Consider the following 27,992-nt stretch of genomic DNA (forward strand, 5'->3'; position numbering starts at 1 on the left):
TGAAGCTTATGCAATTTTTAATTCAAGGTATAAAAAGAAATTCTACCAAAATCAGTTTGAAGATCAGGCCATAGACCATTTTAATGTTCATATAATATGATATATTATATAAACTTATATTTTAAGTAATTCCACTTCTTTCGATCTTGAGAGAATTATAAAATACCTGTAAAAGGCAAATTCATTCATGAATCTTGAAAGAATTAGAAAATGCTTCTTTTCTATGATTATGTTTCTTTGTACAGTTGTTTTTTAAAATGGAAATAAAGAGAAGGGATAACACCCCATACAATCCCTGACCCCACCTTTACAACACCAAAATGGAAAAGAAAAGCATTTGCTTTCTATTCACTAAAGTCTGGATTAATTGGTATCAAAATCTTGCATATATTTCTCCTTATAAAGAAACAAACAAAAAAGCAACTAACATTTGATATAGCAAATACAAAACTCAATGCCAATTAGTCATCTGGTTAAAAAACAAAGAACTTATTAAACATTTTAGCTAATGAAACCCAAAGAGCTAGAAAAGTGTAATTGCCACCTCTCAGATCTAGAATGTTATTTTTAGACAAAAAAATCTTATCTAATAAGATTTTTTTAAATGTACAAACATAATTACAACTTAAAAAACACAGACAAGGCTCACGGTGTACTTATAAATTTCGATCATAATTGCTTAGAAGACAATCATTTGTGAGACAAAAGTATCATTTTCTATCACTTAAGAATGTTAATTCTAACATTTTTATAGCACAAATACCTGATATAGTGAAGTAAAAATCCCTTGAACCAAAGCCTATTTATCACATAAGGTTACTCCCAGAGAATCAAATGGGAAGGGGAAAAGAATACCTATTTACATAGTACATACTGTATATCAGGTGCTGTACCTGAATTTTTTTTACAAATATTCTCTCTTTGGAGCTTTATAATCCTGTGCTATTTCCATTTTACAGCTGAAGCAAATAGAGGTTAAGTGACTTGCCCAGTGTCACACAGCTAGTGTCTAAAACTAAAAGTGAACATGAGACTTACTGACTCTAAGCTCAGCACTCTATCCACTGGGCCATCTAGCTGTCTATATATTTTGGAAATTTTCTTTGGCATCATTTTTTTTCCTTTTTTTTTTTTTAATTTTTTATTTAATAATTACTTTATATTGACACTCGTTTCTGTTCTGATTTTTTTTTTCCCCTCCCTCCCTCCACCCCCTCCCCTAGATGGCAAGCAGTCCTTTTGGCATCATTTTTTAATCTTTAAAAAATAACTGATTCAAGTCAAAACAATATTATTTGAAAACTATATAAAATTAATTTGATTGTCCTTTTTAATAAGAAACAAAACATGAATTAGGTATTTAAACAATTAAAAATTTTCAAGAAAATAGACTGAATTTTTACTTTCATTTTCTAAAATTTCTTTGTCCTTTCTTAAAAGAAAATAAGAGATCTCTTAGTTGATAGAATGTTCATAATACCTCTCATATGTAAACCTATTATCCCCAAATAAAGGAGGGGGACCATAAAGGCCTCAAAACAGCATTTATTTTTCTCAGTGCAATATTCTGTATAAAGCTTTTACTGACAGATTCCTACTGGTCTAAAGCTTCCTGCAGCCACTGATGTTCTTGCTTTCTGAGTAATGTGTAAAAATCATGGGAAACCTAGACAAAAATCAATTCCACATTTGCTTTCCATTCTTCATTAATTTAATCATCAAAGGAAAGGTAATAAATTTAAGTATTCTCTTCCAATCAACCCTAAATAAAATTTAATAAGAGATGGTAATCTATGAAAAGAACATCAATGAAACCTTTAAAAAACACCAAAAAGACTAAAAGGAAGTCACAAGGAGACATAAAGTGACAGACTGAGGACTATTGCTCTAAAGTTACATAGCATTCATCTTTTGTCGTAGAGTCTTTAATACTATATAGCCCATTAGTAGACAAAATGATTTTCAATTTAAGAGAGTACATTTTGAAGTATCATAATTGAATAAATGTTTCTATTATCCATACCAAATTATATTGTTACAACATATATTGCTTGGAAATTTCTACACTTAGTCGCTTATAAAAACTAACCTTATCCACAACACTTAAAATTTAAGAGTTTTTTTTTTTTTTGTTTTAATGACAGTCTGAGAGCCTTAAAGTTCTTAGGTCCCAAGTCAGCTGATGAGAAATTAATACAAAACTCCACCATTTCTGATGCAAATCAGAAGACCTTTCAGGCATCCCACTTTTTAAAAAAGAACTTAGGAAACAGTTTTCTATAACAACTCCTTTCTTCAAAAACATGCAAGTGTTGGGCAGCTAGGTGGCGCAGTGGATAGAGCACCAGCTCTGAAGTCAGGAGGACCTGAGTTCAAATGTGACCTCACTTTACACTTTCAATCTTCATAAATCTTCTCTAGGATTTAGCAAATATGAAGTTTAATATTGCAACTCTAATAGTACAGATATAAATTTTTTTAAAAGTTGGCAATGCATTGCCCAGCAGTTCTCAAAGGAAGACATAAAACTAACCACTATATGGGAAAAAATGCTCCAGCTCACTAACAATTAGAAAAATGCAAAGATGGCAAAAATTAGAATTGTTGACATATTTGAAGGAAAACAGACACATTAACATATTACTGGTGAAACTTTATAGGGAGAACCTATTATGCAAAGTAATTCTGCACTACGCCCCAAAAGCCAATGAACTGTTCATATTCTTTGACTCATTAATAGCAATGGTAGGCTCATATCCCAAAGAAATCAAAAAAGAGGAAAGGGTCCCTAAATACAAATATATTTACTACAGTTTTTTTTTTGTAATGGCAAAGAACCAGAAACTGAGGGGAGTGCCTATCAATTGGAAATAGCTGAACAATTATTGTATTGGATATGAATTATTGTGTATCATGTAACAATAGAGTATTATTATGTCATAAAAACTGATAAAAGGGATGAGTTTAAAGAAACCTTGGAAGAATTATGAGTTAATGTATCATGAAGTCAGTAGAATCAGGAAAATCTACATAACGATACTATAAAGATAAACAATTCTGAAAGACTTAAGTTCTTTGATCGATACGATGACCAATCATGATTCCAGAGTCTAATGATGATGATCTATGCTATACATATTCTGACAGAGATCAGATTCAATATGCCAAAAAAGAAATATATTTTTTAATATAAACAATATAGAAATGTTGTTTGACTATGTGTATTTATGCAAAAAAAATTTTCTTTCAAATTGGAGGGGTTGAATAAAAAGAAAAAAATGCTTAATAATTTAAAACTGAAATGCAATATAAAGATAATACACTGTTTTGTGTTGTCCAATTCCAAAACAATGTTTGTACTATAACATTTAAAAAAGAAATATGACTTATCATTACCATACTTGACAAAGATAAAAACATACACTGATAGGAATATAGGAAACAATTTAGTAACTTTTTTATTGATAAAATATTTTAAACCTGTGGATGACATGCAACCAATTCAACTGGGAATACAACTTTAGACTCGAGAAATGACAAGATAAATTATTTTAATATGCAAGGGAGAATTATCATGAATGTTTACATAAAAATTAGAAACTTTTTCTGGTATTTTCTATAGGAAAATGAAAATATTTCATTATTCAGTCATGCCATAAAAACTGTCTTTAACACATGCCTGATGCTTTAGGTTATTCTATAATTTAATCTTCAAGACCTTTAACAATCAGTGTATCTGCTAACAAAGGGATGTTATAGCATGAAAATTAAAAGGAAAACATGAAATATGAATACTCAAAAATCTACAGCAAAAACATTGTTTCTACTTTTCAGATCAAATGGAGATACATAAGAATATATACTTGCTTTTAAATTTTATTTTTACAGATGTAAATCTGGATGAAAAGTGGCAATAAAAACGAATATTATTAGAAACACCAACCAACTATGATGTTTTGTCATAATAATATGTGAGGGAAAGAACTAAATGAAATAATGCCATTTATTAAAAAAAAAAAAAAAGTCCAACTAGTTTCAGAAGATATAGAACAAGTTGGTGACAAATTACTATTGATACCTAAATGTTTAAACATATGTTGCAAAACTGGGCACAAAATAATAATCCCAAAATGCTCTGTTTCCTTAGCTTCATTATCTAAAATTGGGAGAATAATTTTAATTGACTGCTTTTTGAAAAAAGTCCAACCAGCTGAGTTGATATTTTGTGCTTTTCTAAACTAATAAACTAGAAACAATTAAAATTTACCAACTCATTTCAGGGAATCTACTATGTGTTACCAAATTAAATCTGGAATTTTGCTTATTAATAATTCCATAAATCTTTTTACAAGGATTAAGTGATTTTGTGTTCTGTATGATCATTAACCCAACAAAAGATTTAAAACTAGAATAAGTAGACAACACAAAGATGCAACAAAATTAAACTGATTTAATTGGTAGGTGTCCCTATCCCATTCTTTCTTGTGCTCTGGAACCCATTCTATTTTTAACAAGCTGTCCTTCATTTTTAAAAAATAGCTTTTTGTTGACAAAATATATGCATGGGCAATTTTTCAACATTGACCCTTGCGAAAACTTCTGTTCCAACTTTTCCCCTCCTTTCCTCCACCCCCTTCCCCTAGATGGCAGGTTAAATATGTTAAAGTATATGTTAAATACAATGCAATATATATATATATATACATATTTATACAGTTGTATTGCTACACAAGAAAAATCGCATTTAGAAAGAAGATAAAAATAACCTGGGAAGAAAAACAAAAATGCAAGCAAACAATAACAAAGTGTAAATGCTATGTTGTGGTCCACACTCATTTCCCAGTGTTCTTTCGCTGGGTGTAACTGGTTCTGTTCATTACTGTTCAAATGGAATTCATTTGGATCCTCTCATTGTTGAAGATAGCCACTTCCATCAGAATTGATCTTCATATAGTATTGTTGCTGAAGTGTTTAATAATCTCCTGGTTCTGTTCATTTCACTTAGCATCAGTTTATGTAAGTCTCTCCAATCCTCTCTGTATTCATCCTGCTGGTCGTTTCTTAAAGAACAATATTCCATAATATTCATATACCACAATTTATTCAGCCATTCTCCAATTGATGGGCATCCATTCAATTTCCAGTTTCTAGCCACTACAAAAAGGGCTGCCACAAACATTTTTGCACATACAGGTCCCTTTCCCTCCTTTAATATCTCTTTGGGGTATAAGCCCAGTAGTAACACTGTTGGATCAAAGGGTATGTACAGTTTCTTTTTTGAGCATACTTCCAAAATGATCTCCAGAATGGTTGGACTCATTCACAACTCCACCCACAATGTATCAGTGTCCCAGTTTCCCCACATTCCCTCCAATATTCATCACTATCTTTTCCTGTTATCTTAGTCAAACTGAGAGGTGTGTAGTGGTATTTCAGAGTTGTCTTAATTTGCATTTCTCTGATCAATAATGATTTGGAGCACCTTTTTATATGAGTAGAAATAGTTTTAATTTCATCATCAGAAAATTCTAACTCCTTATATATTATTTTGAAGACACACACACACACACACACACACACTCCCTAAATAAAATGTAAGCTTCTTGAAGTCAGGGATTGTTTCATTTTGTCATTGTATTCCTAGTTCACTGCACAGTGCCTTATCATCTAAGTAGATACTTGCTTTTTGCTGAATTAAATACAAAATCACTGATACTGCTTTCTCAGATTTTTGTTTCCTATGAGAAGGCAGTTGGGTGGCTCAGTGTACAGAGTGCTGGGCCTAGATTCTGGAGTTTAAATCCAGCCTTATGCACTGAGACCATGGATAAGTGACTTAACCTCTCTTTTCCTTAAACCCACTGGAGAAGGAAATAGCAAACCATTCCATTATCTTTGCCAAGAAAAGCCCACATATGGTATTGGTATGGCATGGTTCATGTGGTCACAAAGAATCAGACACAACCAAGAGACTAAACAACAAAGGAATATGACAACTTAAGATGTATATAAGATACATATAGAAAAGGACAGAAATCTGGAATTACAAAATGCAAAATTTATTTTTAAATATTACATAATAAACATTAAGCCCATTTCTTTTTCAATCCACAGTATTTCACAAATTATAACTGCTATGATATATGCTATCTTGAAAAAATGCAATCTCCAACCATCAGCATAGATTTACATAGCACCTTTACTAAGAAAAGTTCAGTTTTCCCCGCGTAGTTTAATGTTATCCTTCATTTGCATGTCTATAAAATACTTGTTGGAAAGAAAAAGTGGTACATACACTCAATCCATCATGAGTCATGAATACTCAAAGACTTAGAAAGTGCCAGCAACACTTCACTTTTATTATTTTTTTTTAATGATAAACTACTGAAAGAAATTAAAACAGAAACAGAATTTCAAGGATGGGAACAAATGCCTTCTGCTACATGTACCATCTAGCATGTTAACAACAAACAAAAAAGTTATGTTATCTATTTTATTATACACAAATAGAGAGAATCACATTCTGTTTCTGTTGCCCACAAGCAACTCAAATGAATTTCAAATTTAAAAAATTTTATGTCAATAAAAATGCTTATGTTTGCACACTGAGAAGATACATGGCTCAAAAGGCAAAACAACAGACTGAATAGTAAGGAGTTGGCAATTTTCATCTCAATTTTGCCAATGACACACAAATAAATATGTTAATTATATAATAACCTCTGCCTTTATTTGCCTAATGTGGAAAAAAGGAAGCTAACAACTCAAAAGATTATTACAAAATATAACTACTGATGCCTAATATATTTTGCCCATTTTTTGTTTTAACAATTCTATAATTATTTTATTACCTAAATAGAACTTATTAAACTTATGATCCATTCCAATTTTTCAAGATCCTGTGGGAGGAAAAAAACATTTTATGAGTTTGAGGAAAGTCACTTTCACATATAATACTTTGGTTTGTGACCCACATTGGAGGGATCACTTAACTGAATGTAGGGGTCATGAAATTATGATTATTTAAATTAATAATATATGGCTTGCATAGTAATTTTATGTACCTATATACTTGCAGTTGCATAAAAACTTGCACAAAAATAAATAGGTGAAAGTGAGCTGCAAGTGGAAAAAGTTTTAAGAAGCTCTGTTTTAAATGAACCATTTTCACACACAACAGTCAAAAAGTTGGACCTCAGGTTGTTTATCCCTGAAAATTTCATGAAGCAGGTACTCAGTTACCTCTCACATTCCCAGAAGTTATCATTTATTATGACATTATAATGTTGGAAGATTTAGGAGCAAAAGATTTCCAAGCTCGACAACATTTTCATTTTACAGATGAGGAGACTGAGATTAAAGAAGTTGAATCTTGACCAAGATCACAATGAGAATAGGTAACAAAACCAGTATTAGAATCCCGGTCTTCTAAACTCCAAATAGGAGGTAGTGGGGTGGCACAGTAAGTAGAGCATTGGACCTGGAGTCAGGAAGATTTGAATTCAAAACTAGCTTTAGACATTTACTATGTGTGTAATCCTGGGAAAGTTAAACTGGACAAGAAAAATGCAAAGCACTCCAGTGTCTTTGCCAGGAAAATTCCATGGACAGCACTATTGTGCACAGGGTCACAAAAACTCAGACACAATTGAACAATCAACTCCAAGTAGATCATTCTTTCTACTGCATTCATTTAATAATAATAACAACAACAAACTAACATCTATTGTCATAAGGTTTACAAGGCATTTATATATATTTTATCTTATATAATTCTTACAAAAACCTTTAGAAGTATGTGTTACTATTACCCAAAATTCTACAATTTTTCTGAGACAGAGAGCAATTATATATACTAGATCATAAAACCAAGTTATCTGAGACCATATGTAAATGCAGGTCTTCCTGACTACAGGTCCAACATTTTATCCACTGTACCACCAAGCTTTCTCTCATTACATTAAACTTTACATTACATTAAATTCCAAATGGACAAATGGATAACATCAACTGTAGTATTACGGGATACACCAATACAGGAAAAGTAAAATGGAAATATATCAAAACTATTCATCAGTGAGATCCTACAATTGTTTAATCTCACAAGTCCATGGCATTTAAGTTCCAATATGGTTCAAGGTATTATCTAATCTATATGCATGCTTATAATGGGGGGGGAGGGGAATTCACAAAATTCCTAATATTTCAGTCCAATTTAGGTGGATTCTTCAAGTCAACAATATCAATCACTAGGGCAATCAGATGTTGGAAAAGGATTTATAATACCAACACTGGGAACACATGGATGGGTAAATCTTGCTTCACAAGCAAAAACTGATGAAATACAAAAAGCAACTTGTTTCCTTAAAGTTCGCTTTTTTTTTCTCTTTAAAATTATTTTTAAAAATTAATTTAGAATACAAAATAGAAAAAGAAAAAACAAACCCTGCCATGTGCACGGATAAGAAAGGATTTAAAATATAAAACAATAAATTTCCTTTTCATGAAAGCCTATATAAAAACTACAACACACTTTGTTTAGAATTGTCCATCTTTCCATCAGTTGGAGAATGGATGAATAAGTTATGGTATATGAATGTTATAGAACATTATCGTTCTACAAGAAACGATCAGCAGGATAATTTCAGAGAGGCCTGGAGAGACTAACATGAACTTATAATGAGTGAAATGAGCACAACCAGAAGATCATTGTACACAGCGACAAGATTATACGATGATCAACTCTGATAGATGTGGCTCTTTTCAACAATAAGATTTCAGGCCAGTTCCAATGGTCTTGTCATGAAGAGAGACATCTACAGCCAGAGAGAAGACTGGATATTGAGGGTGGACCACAACATAGCATTTTCACTTCTTTTGTTGTTGTTTGCTTGCATTTTGTTTTCTTTCTCTTTTTGATCTGATTTTTCTTGTAGAGCAAGCAATTAATTGTATAAATATGTATGCCTATATTGGATTTAACATATTTTTTAATGTGTTTAATATATAATGGATTACTTGCCATTTAGGGAAGGAGGTAAAGGGGGGGGGGGGATTGGAACATAAAGTTTTTGCAAGCATCAATGCTGAAAAATTATCCATGCATATGTTTTGAAAATAAAAAGCTTTAATTAAAACAGTTGTCCATTCTTTTTGCTTCCTTGTAGATTTTCTTTTGTTCTCTAATGTGCACGTTTCACTTCATTCTTTTTTCCTCACATTACCTCCCTCAAGGCGGCTACGATTAAGTATGAACGAATATATACATATACATATATATATATATATACATATATATATATATATACACACCCCCCCAAATATCTATAATCGTACACATACCTACACACATGCATTAATATACATCTATGTAAGATTGTTTATTTATCCCATGTTTCTCTGAAGGTACCTATCTTCCTTTGTAAGTCTACATCTTTCCATAGTTTTCTAAATCCACCAATTCATTTCGTATACTATAGCAATATTCCAACCTTATACTGTCTAGTAATTTTGAATAATCCAAACAATGTTGATTAATATGGGGGACAAACAGTACAGTTTCCATATTTTTCTCTTGTCTGAAATTATGATTCGCCCCTCTCCCCATTTACCTTATAAATTCTACTCCTAATCTTTATTGTGTCTGTCAGTATCTCTTATTTTCTATCCTTCCTAAACTCTTCTGTTTTATTTTGGCTTTGCAGGTAATTGGGGCTAAGTGACTTGCCCAGGGTTACGAAGTTAAATGTCCGATTCCAAATTTGAACTCAGATCCTCTTGACTCTAGGGCCAATGCTCTATCCACTCCACTAACCAGCTGCCCCTATTACTCTTCTACTTTATAACTACTCACCACTTTGCATTGCTATTATTAACCTACCTTTCCTCCCCCAATATCTTTCCCTTCTCCCACCCACATCCCATTCTTGTTAATCACCTTATCCCATTCCTATACCTATGTTCCCCATCCTATTCCCTCACTCTCTTAGTTCTTTATAAATTTAAACTTTTAGTCCCTTCTAAATGTATTTTATTTTCTAAATCTGATCTGATGTCAGTTCCCTCTAAAAATCCCTTCCTTATCCTCCCCCCCATCTTCTTGCCCTCTTATTTCTTTCTGAATTAAAAGATATATATACCCACATATATAAAATTAGTCTTTCATGTTTACCTTATATTTCTCTTAGATTTTGTATGTTAAATTTTGTATTAAATTCAAGTCATTTTGCTACAAAATCTTGAAAGTCTAGCAAAATTCACTGAATATCCACTTTTTTTGGTTCAGGATTCTGCTTTAACTTTGATGAGTACATTTTCATGTATAACCCTAATTCTTTTGTTCTTTGATATAGCGTCCCAACAACCGCAATCTTTTACTATAGATGAATCTGAGTTTTATGTAATTCTAATTGTGGCTCTACCATATCTGAATTAATTTTATCTTGTTACTTGTAATATTTTCTTCTTGATGTGGATTTTGGAATTTGACTGTAATAGTCCTTTAGGTTTTCTTTACAGGACTTCTTTCTGGTGGTGTTTGGTAGATTTTTTCTACTTCTACTTTCCCCTCTTGGTCTAATACTTCAGAACAATTTTCTTTAATTTCACTTTATTTTAGATAATTCTGACAATGTCCAACTATAAGTACAAGTAGAAATATTTCTAATAGAAGAGTTATTAGTTTTCCATGTAAAAAACCCCACAAACTTTCATCTATGTATTGATCTATGATTACAAAAAAGCTTTATGCCCATTATATGGTAGGTAAGGCAACTACCATTTCTCTTTCAGTGCTTTGTCTATATTCAAGGTGAGACTTGAACCAGGACTAACCTTAGGAAACAGTCCAAAGGTGAGGTAAATTTAAAACAACTTCAAGTATAAGTAATCTTTATGGATTTTTGTATTAAAAAAATGTAAAAATAAAAAATTTCAAAGAAGATGTGCTCAGCCACAGTTGTGTTTTTCACTTATTTCATGACTGCAACATGAGTTTCTATGAATATAATTTTAAGATTTATAAAGCTAACTTAATTAGAACTCTTGATAGATGGCTATCAGGGTTGATACCCTCAGTTTATAGATAAGAAAATTCAAATTCAAAGAGGTAAAATAATTCTCCCCGCCATCACTTGGCTCCAACTCTACGGGTCTAGATTTTAGCAAGAACCACTGACCTCAAGTTCTGCACTGGTAAGCTGCAATTCTATACTGAATATTCCTTATGGATTTATCACTTAGAACGTAGTGTTGGAACACAAAGAAACATTAAAGGAAATATATAAATAATAGTTGCTATAATAAAAATCACAGGCATTAGGCAAGAGATTAAAAGGCACTTTTCAATTTTTCATTATACACAGAATTCTTTATAAATTTTGAGTATGTATGTAAAGAAACTAAGTCAAAGGTGTGCAAATATGTATGTATTCTATTTGTGGGTCAGAGGGTGCTGTTAATTTTTATTATAAGCAATTTCTGGTATAGAAATTATCTCCTATAATAAAGATTAGTACCTTGTCTATAACTTAAGTTTTTAAAAAGGTGCCCAAGGACAAGTGAGATGTAAACACACACTTTCATCTTTGTATAAACTTGAAAAAAATTACATGAGCTTTTAGTCATAAAGAGGTAAATCTCCCACAGTCCTAAGAATATTAATAAATTCCATCAAAAAGGGGGAAAAACATGGAGCAAATCTGGTAACCTCTTCTGAGTTTTGGCATTTAAAATATGCTGCGGATATCCACATGGTAGAAAATCTATTAGTAGCCTGTGAGTGAGAATATATATATATAATGACAAGTTACTAATGAGAAATCAGAGATACTCTCAAAATGAATTTGTGGGATAGCTAACGTGGTGCAGCACCAGCTTTGAAGTCAGGTAGACTAGAGTTCAAACGCGGCCTCGGACAATGCCTAGTTGTGTGACTTTGGGCAAGTCACTTAACCTCAATTGCCTCAGCAAAAAAAAAAAAAAAAAAATTGTAAATTGTATTTTACTTATCATAACCACAGCTAAATACATTTTATTTAGTCTACAAAAGATATTCTCACATATCTATGGTTTTCCATATATGCAAAATTTTGTACTAAAATCCCCTATTGCCTCAATTGCAAATCTTGATCAAACTTCTATATAAAATCTACATCCTATCCCCTTTTAAAAGCCTGAGTTCAGTTTTCTTTCATTTCAAAACTTATCAACGTATCTTTACTTTTATCTTATAATTTGCCCAACTTTACCAAAAAAACAAAAAAACCCAAAAAAACAAAAAACAAAAAAACCCAAAACCCTAGACTATTTCCTGAAACTGTCACGTTTCATATTTTAGGGGTTATTTACTATTTCACAAGTGTTAAATGGAAGGAGTAAAGGCAAAGGCATTTTGATGATGCCATATTAGATGTTGCTATCATTATTTCAGTGAAAAATTAGATTCATTTAACACAACTATAAACTTTGTTGTGAAATTCAAGTCAAAATTATCTTCACTTGACTACAATGTCATTAAGATAGCTTTTAGGCTGCTTCATAATTCTTTATTTATTCTTCCTTAAATGATATCAGTAACAACTGAACTACCAATATAAAAAACAAAACAAAACCTTGAAAATCACTCATTATTTGTCCTACCCAATAGTTCTTTAAATAATCTTTCCCCTTTTTCTTGACTCCATAATAGACAAGGGATAACTATGTGGAGACAATTTAAGATTGACTTTCTATTAGTCATTCAAATATAATTCAATTATAAACTGTCCAGAGACAGTGTGATATAATGAGAAAGGTCATTGGCTCGGAACGAGAGTACTTGTTTCCCACCTATGTTCTATTACTTACTACCTAAATGACTTCCATAAAGGAACGTCATTACTATGGATTCCCATTCTGTAGAATGAAGGAACCAGACCAGATGACTTCATAGGTTCCTTTCAGCTCTAAATTCTATGAGCAATCCTATCCATGGTTGTGTGACTTCTCCCAGGGGTTTCTGGTAAGCACCTAAGTAAGTTTGGAAATGGTAATCCAGAGAATGCCAAGGATTTCACAGCACTGTGAGTGAGAAGAGAGTCCTGGATTTAAACCAAGAAATTAACTTCAAATCCTAGTTTGGCTATTTACCTGTATGAGCTGGGGCATGTCTAAAGGTAATTTTTCTGTAAAATGAAGGATCTGAAAAAGATAACCTCCATTCTGTCTTCCAACTCTAAATCTATGATTCAAAGATCCTTCACAAATGGATTCCAACCAAACTTTGCAACATTATCATATTTTTTTCCCAGTACCAGAAGTTTCAACCAAAATGGACAATTCATCAACATATGAACACACATATATGATGTTTTGACTCTTTATGTCTTTGTTTTTGTGTTGTTTCCCTGGAAACAACTTAGCACCCAGCCTACTACATTCCTGTTGAAATCCTATCCACCCTTTAAGACCTTACTCAAAATAAATATTATTTCATCCGTGAACTCTATTCTGATTCCTCTAATTCTGGAAATTTTCTATTTCCTAGGAATTCTTAAAACACTTTGTATCCCTTTTATTTATTTATGTTCTACTTTATGGTTTCTGTCTCATTAAACAGAAAAAAAAATCTTTTAATTATTTACCTTAAAAAGCACAATCTGGAGTTTGGTTCTCCACACACCCATACACACACAACACACACACAATTAGCACCTGGGAGTAGTAAATATTTCTTGAAAATAAATTTATTTTGTCTTTTTTGGGAAGGTGGGGATGGCAATCAGGATTAAATAACTTGCCCAGTCACATAGTTAGTAAATGTCTAAGGTCACATTTGAACTCAAGTTCTCCTGACTTTAGGGTCAGTGTTCTATCCACTGACCCACCTAAATGTCCCTGAAAATAAGCTTTTAAATGAAAATGAAAATAATTTCTGCGAATGGTATACACATACATACACACACGTGTATTGTATGTGTGCACGTATATACATTTTCAAGCTAAAATGTGTAAAGAGTGTAAATGCTTTCACACTGTGAATAATCCTCAAGTGAGTGGTTCTTTCAAACTGAGATTGAGGAAAAATTACTCAATACTATGTTTCACTTAGCTGTTTTATTGGTAAGAAGTATTACGGATGAGTTGATTTAGAAGGATTTATCAGTACAATAATCACAGATGACCTCTAGAGCAATTATCTCCAAACTTTTTAATCATATATCCCCAATATATATTTTTATAGATTACATATTACTAATGTTACATTATGAAAATACATAAAACTAGCAATTAAAATAATGAAATAAATGTTTTATTAACAATACAAAAAAAAGTTTTGCCTAGTTAGAGGACTTATGAGAAGAACGTCCTCCTGTTATGGTAAAGATGAAGGAAGAAAGTCAGGTGTATGTAGAGTTAGAGTCTGATTCTAGGTGAAGAATGTTTGCCTAGACATCTGTCTGCCTAAGAAGGATGTGCCGCTGATTGCAATGGAAGTCAATAGGGGAAAGAGAAAAGTGGCAGGTTATGACTACCAATGGCCTAAATGACTGTGCTGCTCACAACTCTTAATATTTTCTCTGCACATTCCAAGGAAATATGTTACACACTCTTTGGAATATACACACAGACAGATACAGATACACCCTACTTTGGAGACTATTCCTTTCAAGAACCTTACAACTCTAAATTACGCAGAAGACATTGGGTAGTTACTGCGGAAGGAATAGCACACTACTCATCTTTAGGAATTTACAATTCTAATGGATTATACAAAATAACCACACATAATAGATCTTTTATCAATCAAAATGCACTTTAAGTCACTAGCTGTTCTTTAATATATAAAATTTTGCAAATAGTCTCCCAAATGATCTCTTCTGCAAATTCAAGTAATCTTATATTAAATGGGGTATGCATAGTAAGACATTCTCTGCTCTTGTCTATAGATTCATTTAAATATTTCAAGCTAAGTGAAAAGACGAGTAGCTAAAAGGGGGGCCAAAAGGACTCTACCCCTTCCTTACACTGCAAAATTCAATTGACAAAACATTTTGAAAAAACACTTAGAATGTTAAGGAATTGTGCTAGGTGCAAAAACAAAAGAATTCCTGCCTTCAAAGAAATTATATTCCACATTATCTAATATGTATTTTTCCTTGAAACAATATTAACTTAAATGACTATTACCAAATATAAGAAAATTCAATATATGTCTTCTCTTTAAAATTTTAATGCTATTTTTAACCATTCTTAATAGGAAAAAAAAATCTGGCTAGTGTATTTTTTACCATTCTAGTTAATGTCCAAGGTTATCCAGTAAATAGTACATCACAGCAAGTAAATTACTTCATTTTCATGCTTCTAGATCCCAAACTGATATTAAAAAAAAAAAGAGGAAGAGCAAGATTACAGATGAAAACAGATTATTTTGTAGCTTTCAGACAACCCATATCATGTAATACTAATTATTTTCAAGTTTCCCTATCACAGAGAAATAGGATTTAGAATTCAATTCTCTGCCAGAAAGCAAATATAAATAATTATTTAAAGCACAATATATAACATTTGTAATATTGGGAAAACAAAACAAAACAAAACAAAAAAGTCTGGTAACAATATTCATATTAGATTCCCTCATTTTAAAAGTTCTCTACACCTATCTAAAGAGACTGTAAGATCTAAAAACTCTCTGTGGGAAAAGGTATCAAAAAAACAGGTTCAAAAGATAACATAGCTACTAAATTCCTTTTTTTTTTTTTTTTTTTTTTTTTTACAAATTATGATGATTTTAGAGAGTCAAGGTTTAATTTACATTTAATGACATTTTGTTGTCAGATTAAGAAGAATCTAAAAAACTATTTTCTACACAAACTATAATTGTTAATTTTGTTTTAAAATTTGAATTGGATAATCTTATTTTCATAAGGAAATGCACTAGAATTATTTATTCTGAACATTGGTACAAAAATAACATAATTCTTTTTAGGCCCAATACTGTTCAAAAGAATAATGGTTTTATAGCCAGAGGTCATCTAGCCACAAAGTTTCTAACAAGGAGGGCCACATACACAAACCAGATTAAAATGTAATTGGGAAATATTTTAAAAAATAAAAATACAATAAAATATAGATAACATTATATTTAAAAAGATAATATTAAATTTAAAAAATGAAAAAAAAATTACATTCAACATATGGCCCACAGGAATTCTTTATGTAGATCAATGGCCCCTGTTTGGAAACTGAGAAGTGAAGTACTTGCCCAAGGTTCAAACAAGTAGAATTCTGATTCCAAACCTGGGATTCTTTTTACTCTACTAATTTGTGTCCAATAAGACAATATTTTATTCTCATTTTATTTAGTAGCAACCTTCCGATCTAAAGTTCTACTCACACATGGTTTCTATCCACTAAATGACCATTTAGTACATGTTCTTTATATAGGATAATCCCATCTTTGATAACTGACTATAATTATGAAATCCATTTATTTTTTATTATTTGAAACCCAGAGTGACAGATTCTTCATGTCTCTGTGTCATCTTCTCAAACAGCACAATTTTGTCCAAAGAATCCAGACAACATCATTAGCTAAACAAGCAACAGTCCAGAGAAGCATAATGCCTAGATCAGGGCTCTGTCTACTATGCCACCTAGTTGATTGAGGTGAATTAAATTCTTATAGCTTATAACTGATAATTTTAGGAAATAAAGTTCTCAGCTTATATGTATAAAGAAGTAGTTACACTGTAAAAAAAAAAAAAATTCCAACAATCCCCCTCCCCCTTTTTGACTATCTGCAATCAAATCTGCCTAATAGACTATTTTTATAAGTGATCTTAGTTGCCCATTATCAATAATACTTGACATTTATATGGTCATTTAAAGCTTGCAAACTGCTTAAGTGTTGTTAAATGCCAAAGTCCTTTAATACAAAGATTTAACCATTATTATCGTTTTTACAGCAACACACACAAATGCTGTTTTCAAATTTTAATGTCAATTTCCATCCATATCTTGATTAAAGCAAAACCAAACATTTGTTAGATTTTAGAAGCTTATTTTAAAAAATATTCTTATACAAATTTAGAAAATTCTAAAGAATGTACAATGTAAAAATAATAAGCTTTCAGCTATTACTTTCTATTTTCAGAAGGTATTAACCCTGATAAAAAGGCCAAACAAAATTTCATCTTGATTCTTTTCATAAATGTATATTAAAAATTATTCTTAATAATTTATACTTATGAATAAAAACCTTAAAAAACTGGTAGAATTACATCGATAATTTTAAGAAAAATTTAAAGTATAAAACCTAAGTATTTTTTAACCTTTTCTTTGTAAAATAACATCACACAATAATCTAGGTGTTCATTAGTATTCTTTCAACAGACATTCACCAAACACCTACTGGTGGTAGTAGTAGACATTGAGAGATTATATGATTTAACAAGACAGCGCCTGATCTCAAGAAGTTGACTATCTAAGGAAGCAGAAAGGAGAGAAGTGGCTACAACATGTATAAAAATCAAATTGGTTTCATTACTGTTTCAGCACCATTTTATTTTGCAGTTTTTGGAAAACAGTATAAGGATTTGGATTCAAATTCAAGCTTTGCAACTTACTTATGTAACCTTAGGCATATCATTTTCCAACTGTGGTCCTCAGTTTCTATGCCTGTAAAATGAAAAGGTTAAACTAAAGGAACTCAACCTTTCCAGTTCTAAATCCTAGGAAGAAAAAAGAATGCTTCCTGAGGAGGAAGCATCTGAGGAAAATTAAAGATTTCAATAAGGGAAAATGTGGAAGAAAATATCTGTTAAGAGGACACACAGGCAGAATAATTCAAGATAGAAAGAGGTAATTATTTAATTTCACTAGAATGTTTGAAGAGACATAGTATGAAAGGAAGATTGGAACTGTTGTTTGGTTGTCTTGGCCAAGAGAAGGGGTTGTATTTTATCAAATAGATTTTAGTCAACCACTAAAGCAAAGTTTTTAACCATTTTTGCGTCATGGAAAATCTATGGAATCCCTTTTTATAATATTATCTTTAAACATATAAAACAAAATAAATAAAATTGCAAAGGAAACTCATCAAAATGTTTGAGAACCGCAGGCTAAGAACTCCTGACCTATAAGATACTATTCAGAAAAGTAGCCTGGTCAGACCCATACATGTATATTATTTTGGCTTTGTAAAGGATAGGCTGAAAGACAAGAAACTGGAAGCACTGTAACTGATTTAAAGATAATTACAATACTTCAGGCAAACAGGCTCCAAGCAGGTTCACTTCTTTTCTCCAATTAAAAAATATGCATGCACATATGCACGCGCACGCACACACCATACACATACATGGGAACTTTTCATTCCTAGAAGAAACACTCTCTATAAATGCTTTACAACCAGTTTTAGAAAAATGTCTGAGGAACTGAGAAGGTGAATGACTTGCCCAGGGACCTACTAGTCCTATTAGTATGTGTCAGTGGAGCATTTCAATACAGGCTTTCTTGACTGAGAAGCAAGATGTTTATTTTCTTTGTCAAGTTGCCTATTATTACATGGATAGTTGTGATATCATCTAGAATCTGCTGGTAACACTACTATCTCCTCCCCTCCCCCCCCCCCCGCCCCCAACTCATTTATATTTAAACTTTTCATTTGAAGTAAACAAAACAATGCAAACTCTATGCTTCAAAATTCACTCAAAAATTTATTTATCACTATGTACTATTGTACATAGGGGAAATAAAGCTATTCTTTTCCAATATTATGGAAAAATACTTATCATAGGGACTGGAATATTGGTCGGGGTACCCTTTCACCTCTAAGAGAGTACTGGCACTGAAATATCCTAGACGCTGAAATTTCCTCAAGAGGATATTGATAATGAAATAATGTCAATTTTTTTTTCAAGCTGACGCTCCAGTTCTTTTACTTGTCTTTTCTCACATATTACCAACATTTTATAACTGCAAATTTTAATTTCTATAAGTTAGACTTCAAAAGGGTTAGTAAACTACTTCTAGAAGAGTTTCTCAGACAGAACTCAGTGCATATTAATCATTTTTGATAACTACCATTAAAAAGTTTCTCAGACAGAACTCAAAACCCAGTTCTCTTGTTTTACTGCTACTAAAATAAGAAACTGAGAAAATAAACACAACCTGTGGGTCTGGAAAGAATAAAACCCAAAATTTAATGATATGCTCTAGTCTTAGCCCTGTCTATAATATATATATTTTTAAAGCTGATATTTATATAGCTCTTTATGGTTTTCAAAGTACTTTAGATCACTATTACAAACAATCCTATTAAGTAGGAAGCTCAATATGATTATTTCACCTTTATAAAGAAACTGAGACCTGGGATGAAGTGATTGTAATAGTTAAGTAATGATCTAGAAAAAGGAACTCCCAATTCAGTGCCATACATTATAAATAAATGCCTTCCAACTTTAGCTCTCACCATTTCTCCACTCACACTCACACTGTCCAGAGTGGTCTTCTCCTTGTAGCCCTCAGACACTATTTTTCTTTCTTACCATCTTATCTACAGTGCCTTTCCACATAGTATGTTCCTAGTGTTTCTGCTTCTTGTCTATTCAAATCTTTCCCTTACTTAAGTTCCATATCCACCATGTTTTCTCTCTTCCAACCCATATTCTCCAAATGCAGTATGTGGAACAGCAGCATGGCAAAGAGGCCTCAATGGCGGAAAGGCCTGGATTCAAGTCCTACTTCTGATACATATTTGTAGCATGATCATATGAATGTTACAACTCTTGTGCTATAGGCAGCTCTTTTAAATCTTTAAGTTGCAATCAAGGTTGGAAATTGTCTTACTCGTAAGTAAATGAACCTTTTAATTTCCCTATATCTGAAAATTTCTTAGGGTTAGGGTTCAAAATGGAAACATCTTTGATTCCTTCTTTTATTTCCTCTTCCTTCTATCCATCTCTAAAGTCTGCTGCCAAGTCCTACTGATCATGCTTTTACACCTTTAGAGTTCTCCCTGTACCTTCTTTGTATCTGTCTTATTTATTTCTATTCATTTTATATCATATGTGTTACCTAATTTCTTTCCCTAAAATTTAAGTTTCTTGAGAACAAAGAATATATTTTATTAATTTTCATGACCTCTTTCCCAATGTAGCACAGTATCTTAGATATTATTGATATTTAATGAATATCTGTTGTTGAAAGGTATATCAGATGCATTGGTCTAAAAATGTCAAGCTAAGGAATAAGGGCATATTAGGAAATACATGTATAACTGGAAAACTATTGACGCAATAGTGTGTAAGGTAGAGACCAAGTGAATAATGCTAAAACAATAGTTCAGTAACAAGTTTCTCAACTGATGGTAATGTGGAAATGGAAAGAAAAGGATGATTAGACAGATGTTTTTTAGCTATTTATGTGGAATAAAAGGTGAGAAATAACTTCCAATTCTGAGCATGAATAACAAGAACAAGTACAAATAACTAAATGAGAAAGTTAAAATTAGGAAGGTCAGTGGTTGCGAGAATACTTTCTATGAGTTGCTAGTATATTTAGAAATAATAGCATCTCATTTATGCATTACTTTATGGTTATCAAGTCCTTTATGTATATTCTTCCCACTGATCCTTGCCACAATTTCCTGGAGTAAAGGATTAAATATTACTCCAATTTTACAGATATAGAAACAAAGGTTCAGAAAAATTTAGTAACTTACCTAAGGTCTCAGAGTCATCAGATAGAGGCAGCTGGTCTCTAATCCAGATTTGATTCCAATGCCAATTTTTTTCTTTCTACCATACTACATTGTCTCCTATTTAAACTCTATACCCCATAATTTAGCACTTGATATACAAATACAGTAGGTATGAAAGAGAAATTTTATGCAAATAAGTTTTTTTTTTAAAAGAAAATTAACTAATTCTGCAACCTTTTCTAAATGTTAATCCTTAGTATGAACATTCAGGCATTTTAAGAAACAAAATACTCCAAATTTTTAAATTAGCATTTATGTTTTATATAAAAGTATTTATAATTTATTTTAAGTATTTATATTTTGGTTTACATTAAACTTCCACCCAATGCTAGAATCTCTGACTGCTGAAATGCCAAAGGACTTTCATCACCTTTAACAGGATGTTTCAATTCAACAGGTCCATAGACATTAGTCTTTGCATATTCCCTTTTAATCTTTTAGATGAAAAAATAAAACTAAAAATAAAGCTAGATAAGTTGATATAACAAAAAGAACAGTAGACTTGAAAAAAGAACATGTGAATTCAAATTCTGGCCCTTCCACAAGTAACTGGAAGATTTCAGACAAATCACAACCTTTTTCTATCTGTAAGGGGGGAAAAAAATGTCAAAAACATCTTCTACTTCTAAAATCCTAGATCGTAGAGTGAATAGAATATTGGACACCTGGAGTCAGAAAGACCTGAATTCAAATTCTGCTATGTGACTAGCCAGATCACTTAACTTCTCTATGTCTCAATTTCCTCACCTGTAAAATGATGAACCCCATGATTCATGAAGCCTCTATGGCTTCTAAGGTCATTTTCAGCTCTGAAACTATAATTCTACGGTTTCCACTTAAGTTAACTTTTTAACAGTCATAACACTGAACTCAGATTAATTTATCCAAACATGAGCTATTAGAATAAGTGATTGTTTCGACATCACAAATAGTTATATTTGTATCAATTCAGAAAAGTCACAAATTCTATTTAGAATAATCTAAAGTTCCCACTTAAATATAATTGGTACCTCAATGAGGCAGTAAGGAAGGACTACATGCTTACTTCATACATCACTGCACTGTACTGGCATTTTGGGATTATACTAGGTTATCTACATAAATATAAGGAGAAAGGGGTGGGGGCTGAAAAGAAGGAAGAGCAATGGTTTTTGTCAAAGAAATACTTTTCTAAACATGTCTTGAACCTATGATCACTATAACTTCAAAAACACAATGTGAAACATATATGTTGCTATTTTCCTGGATTTAAAATGAGGTAGATAAAATGAGATAACATACAAACAGGTCTTCCTAAACACACCACTTGCTCTTCTCCAAGAGTCTTAGATCAAGTAAACTACTCAATTTCCTTATTTGATTTAAGTACTGCAGAACACTGTTAATTCTGCTATTTCTAAGGCATATATAATTTTTAGCTTTTAAAAACTTATTCAAAACCTTAGAAGTAGATGTGTAACGTCACTATAAAAAGCCCTTTTGATTAAAATTCTGTGCTTATTTATCTTTCCAGATTTACAAAAAAGGGTTAATTTTTGCAGCAGTACTCCCCACTCCAATGTCTTGTTTGCAACCTAAAATGAAAGGAAAAGGGAAAAAAAGCAAAGGGAAGAAAAGCAGAGCACACAAGAGAGAGAATATTACCACCTACTTTGCTGGTTATGGATTATTTTGAAAGACCTAAGAGGCAAGGGAAAGAGTTGACATGCAGAAAGGGAATAGGGGTTAATGACCTCAACTGGCACCATCTAGATTAATATTGGTATTTGGGGGGAGGGGGAAATTTATTTACACTGCAGTGTCTGGGAGCAAACATGGCTGCCCCTACCCCCTTTAAATCTGAATAGTCTTCACTTCCTCACAAAACCCATAAAATTATGTCCTGCCTTCTACCGATTCCTCACCCTCCACCCCACCACTCTACCCCGAGTTACAACGTGCAAAGCAAAAACACAACCCCCACTTTCACACAATAAAACCTGTGCCTCCTCACTCCAGAAGGATAACAACACTATCTATAACCACTAGCCTTTCTGGCCTCGACAGAAACGGCAGGGAATACACAAAAATAGGAACAAAAGGCTTTCCCTTGCTAACACTTCATCAGTCCCCAAACCCCATCATTTCCTCCCACGCTCAGGGTTTATCAATTCCTCATCGTTCACTTAATTTCCTTCCCTCTCCTCCACCCCACCTCTTCTACCCCCGCCCCCCAGATGCCAAACTCCCCATCCCTTTATGCCCACTCCCTCAATCCCTTCTTGTAACCAGCCTTCCCTCCACTTCCATTCCTTCCTCCCTCCCACGTAAGCCCTCCACCGCCTATTCCCTTCCCCAACCTCGGATACTACTCGCGAAGGCCCCTCCATTTCCCTGCCCTCCCCTCTCTTTTTCCTCCCCCCCCCTCGCAGCCCCCTCCCTCTCCCCGCCCCCATCCCACCTCCTCTCCGGTGGCCCGGCCCAGCCCCACTCGACCTCCCCTTCCCATCTCCCGCTCCCAGCCCCCACCAGCAGCCTCCAAGCCAATCCGCTCCTCCCCACGGGCTTTTCCTCTCCGTTTCTTTCCTTTTCTCCCTTCCCCGCCCCCCCTTCTCCCCAGTCCCACTCGGGGTCAGCCAGCCCCGGGTGGGTGTGGGCGTGGGTGGATGCCCGCCCCGCCTCGCGCACGGCGCCACTTTACCTTCAGTCTGTTCCATTCTAACCCCCCGGCCGTGTCAGTGCGATCACAGGAGAGACACGGGGGCCCGGAGGGGGGCCGGAGAGCGGGGCACAGCCGAGGCCGAGGGGGGAGGAGTCGGAGTCAGGCCAGGCCGCATGAATCCCCGGCCTAAATTTCCTCCACGCCGGGTGCCGCTGCCATCGCGGCCCGAACCGTGGGGCCGCGGCCCAGACGGGAGTGGGGGAGGGGCAAAAGAGCTGCGGGAGGGGAGGGGGAAGGGAGGGGGAGGAAAGAGGGGGGGTGGGGTGGCTGCGCAGCCGCTGCTGCCGAAGAAGAGCCCGGGGCGAGCGGCGGGGCTGGCGGCGGCTGCACAGGGTCTCGAGGACTCGCTCGCTCGCTTTCTCGCTCTCCCACCGCGGTCTTCTTCTAAACCCCCCCGTCCTGGTCGTCTTCTTCGCCTTCGCCGTCGTCGTCGTCGCTAGCTCGTTCGCTCGCTAGCTCGCTCCCGCCGCCGCCGCCGCCGCGCACAAAGCACCCCCCACTTCTCTCGGGCAACGCCGCCACCGCCGCCAAATCCTCACGCGTTCATTGGCCGAGGGGTGCGATGCCTGTTGGGAAGTGTAGTTCGTAATGGGGCGGGAGGGAAGGAAAGAGAGAGAAAAAAAGGAGGAAGAAGCGAGTTAGACAGGGATGGGGTGGGGTGGGGGTGGGGAGAGAGAGAAAGGAGCGTGTGAGATTGGAGGGAGGGAATAAACGGGAAAAGGGCAGAAAATGAACGTGTGAGGTGAAGCTCAGTTATCAAAGCCAGGGAAAGGGGTGATGTAAGAGAGGAGACGACAAAAAAAAAAAAAAAAAAAAAAAAAAAGATGCAAGGTTAATGTCTCGGAGAAGTAGAAGGGAAAAGGTTATTTAGTATCCCTGCTTCTTGCAGAGGATCAAAGACTGATCCTCTTTTTTTTTTTTTTTTTAAAGGGTTTTGTCTCCTGAGGACACATTGTAGCTATAAGCTATTCTTTGATAATAAAAAATACTGGGCAGCTGAGAGATGAAAAGCATTGTAATAATGCAGACTTATTCTTTCAGTGTAGTGCCGAAGATTTCTGGGTAAGTGGATTGTCAGTGTAGAAACATGCATAGTTAAGAGCTTTGGGGGATTAAAAAGAATCCCAGTGCCTTCTTGAACTATGTCTTCTCTTTAGCACCTGTCACAGAATATAAGTCAATAATGCTTCTGTGATCCAGATAGTGTTTATTTGGGATTTGAGCTTTAAGGGACAATCTTTTCTGTCCTCCATCCCCTCCTCGAAATGGAGTGGATTTGCCAGATTGCAATTCTTAGGTGGCAAACATTCTACCTCTTTTCTCTTTTCAGGAAGGCCTGCGAACATCTCTTCTAGAGATCTAGGCCTCTACTGACTCTCTTCCTGCTGTAACAACTATCGACTCAGAGACTTGTGGGTAATGTGGAGTACGTCAGCATCTCTACTATATCCTGGACTGCTTGGGGAGCTCAGAGTTCAGAGAGTTCCATGCTGATCACGTAGCTTCTTTCCAGTTTGTTTCTCAGTGTGCCTGAGCTGTCAGTGCCCTCTACTGCTTTTTCTGTCAGACCTTGTCAGACCAGTTGCTGTGAGAGCTTCTGTTCAACTACCTACCCATTCTCAAATGTTCTTACCTCTCTATGAAAATTATAGCACACACAAAAAATTCTTCTCTTTCTGATAAGTTAATAAAACCTTGAAATGACATGCAAGTTAATTTTATTGACCATAATTAGTGGAACAGTGTCTGGAAGCACTTGAACCCCAAAGTAGTCCAAAAGGACCACAAGCAGCATGTACATAAGAAAACTAGTTTTGGTTGTTTCTGAGCATGGAGAACAACATTGCTGACCATATTTGAGAACATGTTTTGATGTATCTGCTGCTGTTACAGGAATTCCTGGGTTTGAATAAGCATCCTGAACACCACCCAAACAAATTAAATGACAAGTTTCTTCCATTTCACTTTCTTCAGAGAAGTACTCACTATTTGATATTATCATCAAGGACATGCAAATCCAGAAATAGAAGTGGTCTATTCAAATAGCAAAAGTAAGCTACTAATGTAGTATTTAGTATCCATGACAAAAAATGCTTCCAAAGCTTTGGATAGATCCTCCTAGGAAAGATTTATATAAGGGTAGATGTCTTTAGATCTACATGTGAAAGAAATAGTCATGTCAATGAAGTATTGAAAATACTTAGATTTATAGATTACTGGGCTTCTGAAGAGCTCAACCCCTTTAAACCTTAGACTCATGTAAGAAGATAAGGAATAATCAATATTATTGCAATAATTTCATCAGTGACTTTGTTTCTATTATTTGTATTTTTGGAACTCCAATATGCCTTGTTGTACCAAATATTAAGGGTCAAAAAGTATTCTTAGGATCCAAGGTAGATGAATAGTAGTTAATTTGGTTGGTTTGTTGTTCCTTTTGGGTTTGAATGCCTGGCACTATTCTACTGTGATAAATATTGTATAGTTTTTAACCCTTAATTATTGGTACCCCAGAGCATATTGGGGCTCAGAAAATGCTAATTGATAGTTTGCAGTTTTTTGACTAGATGTGTTAATTTCATCAATATAGTAAGCTCTCAATACAAAGCTGTACTTTGTATTGTATGTACTTGTATATATTTTTGCAATATATAGTATTTCAATTGGACATGTAACTAAAAAAAAAATTAGAAAAAGAACAAATTAACTCCCCAATTAAATGCCAAATTAGAAATTCTGAAAATCATGGAAGCGATTAATAAAAATTGAAAGAAAATTATTGAATAAAACTAAGAATCGATTTTATGAAAAAGCCTACAGAATAGATAAACCTTTGGTTAATTTGATTAGAAAAAGGAAAGAAGAAAACCAAATTACCAATATGAAAAACAAAAAAGGTGAATTTACCACCAGTGAAGAGGAAATTAAAGCAATAATTAGGATCTATTTGGCCAACTGTATGCCAATAAGTCTGACAATGTAATTGAAATGGATATTTACATAAATATAAATTGCCCAGATTAACAGAGGAAAATACTTAATTCAATTTTAGAAAAAATAAATTTAGGAAAACCTCAATGAACTCCCTGTGAAAAAATCTCCAAGGCCAGATAGCTTTACAAGTGAATTATTTTTAGAGAGTTGACTAGAACACTGAGAAATGATTTGTCAGGGTCATACAACCAGTATATGTTAGAGGCAGGACTTTACCCTAGCTCTTTTTGGTATCTGAGCCAGCTTTCTATGTACTATATCATATTGTCTTTTAATCGGCAATTCCTCTATACACACTCAGTTATTTGCTACAAAACTACTTTTTAAGAAGCAAATAAAAGGGATAATCCAACTTCTTAGAGTTGCAAAATAGGGAATTTGGGAATGATGTATGGAGGTAATCTTTTGCCTATAAAAGAATAGGCAATAGAGATAATTTTATTTTTTCATATTTAAGAAAGGGTAACAGGCTTTCAATGCAATAACTTATAATTCTCAATCCTTAGTATCTTATAAAATTCCTAGGGGGCCATAGATAGTACCTTAAACAGCAGGATGGCCCCCATAATTAGGATGAAAGGGATTATGGAAAGGAAGAAATTTTTGTTTATTACTTAGACTAATAAAAATTTTCTGTTCTAGATAAGAAAATATATCTCTCATTTCTTTGAAGAAGTGGGAAAATAAAGAGAAATACTAGGTACAATTATCTAATTTAGTTGCTGTATCAGTTGATTTTGCTTAATCAATTTTCTTTGTAAAAGTTTAGTATGGTTTAGGGGAGTGAATGCATAACTAAAAATCATTGTCACACTCTGAGATACCACTACACACCTGTCAGATTGGCTAGAATGACAGGGAAACAATGCAGAATGTTGGAGGGGATGTGGGAAAACTGGGACACTGATACATTGTTGGTGAAGTTGTGAACAGATCCAACCATTCTGGAGAGCAATTTGGAACTATGCTTAAAAAGTTATCAAACTGTGCCTACTCTTTGATCCAGCAGTGTTACTACTGGGCTTATATCCCAAAGAGATCTTAAAGAAGGGAAAGGGACCTGTATGTGCAAAAATGTTTGTGGTAGTTCTCTTTGTAGTGGCCAGAAACTGAAAACTGAGTGGATGCCCATCAATTGGAGAATGGCTGAATAAATTGTGGTATATGAATGTTATGGAGTATTATTGTTCTGTAAGAAATGACCAGCAAGATGATTTCAGAAAGGCCTGGCTGGAGAGACTTACATGAACTGATGCTGAGTGAAATGAGCAGGACCAAGAGATCATTATATACTTCAACAACAATACTATATGATGATCAGTTCTGATGGATGTGGCTCTCTTCAACAATGAAATGAACCAAATCAGTTCCAATAGTGCAGTAATGAATAGAACCAGCTACACCTAGTGAAAGAACTCTGGGAAATGAGTGTGAAACACTTCATAGAATTCCCAATCCTCTATTTTTGCCCACCTGCATTTTTTATTTCCTTCATAGATTAATTGTACATTATTTCAAAGTCCAATTCTTCTTGGGCAGCAAAACAACTGTATG

The 27,992-nt window shown here is 34.0% G+C and overlaps 2 protein-coding genes across 3 annotated transcripts in view; one reads left to right on the forward strand and one right to left on the reverse strand.

Moving 5' to 3' along the window:
- The window catches only part of NSD3 (nuclear receptor binding SET domain protein 3), a 138,728-nt gene extending 115,207 nt beyond the window's left edge, over positions 1-23,521 (reverse strand). For both annotated transcript variants that reach the window (XM_051975533.1, XM_051975532.1), the window contains exon 1: positions 23,424-23,521. The gene's annotated coding sequence lies outside the window, so the exon portion shown is untranslated. The remainder of the gene's footprint in view (positions 1-23,423) is intronic.
- LOC127546484 (translation initiation factor IF-2-like) lies at positions 18,405-25,148 on the forward strand. The gene is made up of 3 exons (XM_051973568.1): positions 18,405-18,424; positions 23,155-24,001; positions 24,775-25,148. The coding sequence occupies exons 1-2, from the start codon at positions 18,405-18,407 to the stop codon at positions 23,882-23,884; spliced, it is 750 nt and encodes a 249-aa protein (XP_051829528.1). The 3' UTR covers positions 23,885-24,001; positions 24,775-25,148.
- The last annotated feature ends 2,844 nt before the right edge of the window (positions 25,149-27,992 follow it).

Source organism: Antechinus flavipes, chromosome 2, assembly GCF_016432865.1.
Source record: "Antechinus flavipes isolate AdamAnt ecotype Samford, QLD, Australia chromosome 2, AdamAnt_v2, whole genome shotgun sequence".
NCBI classification, from domain to species: domain Eukaryota; kingdom Metazoa; phylum Chordata; class Mammalia; order Dasyuromorphia; family Dasyuridae; genus Antechinus; species Antechinus flavipes.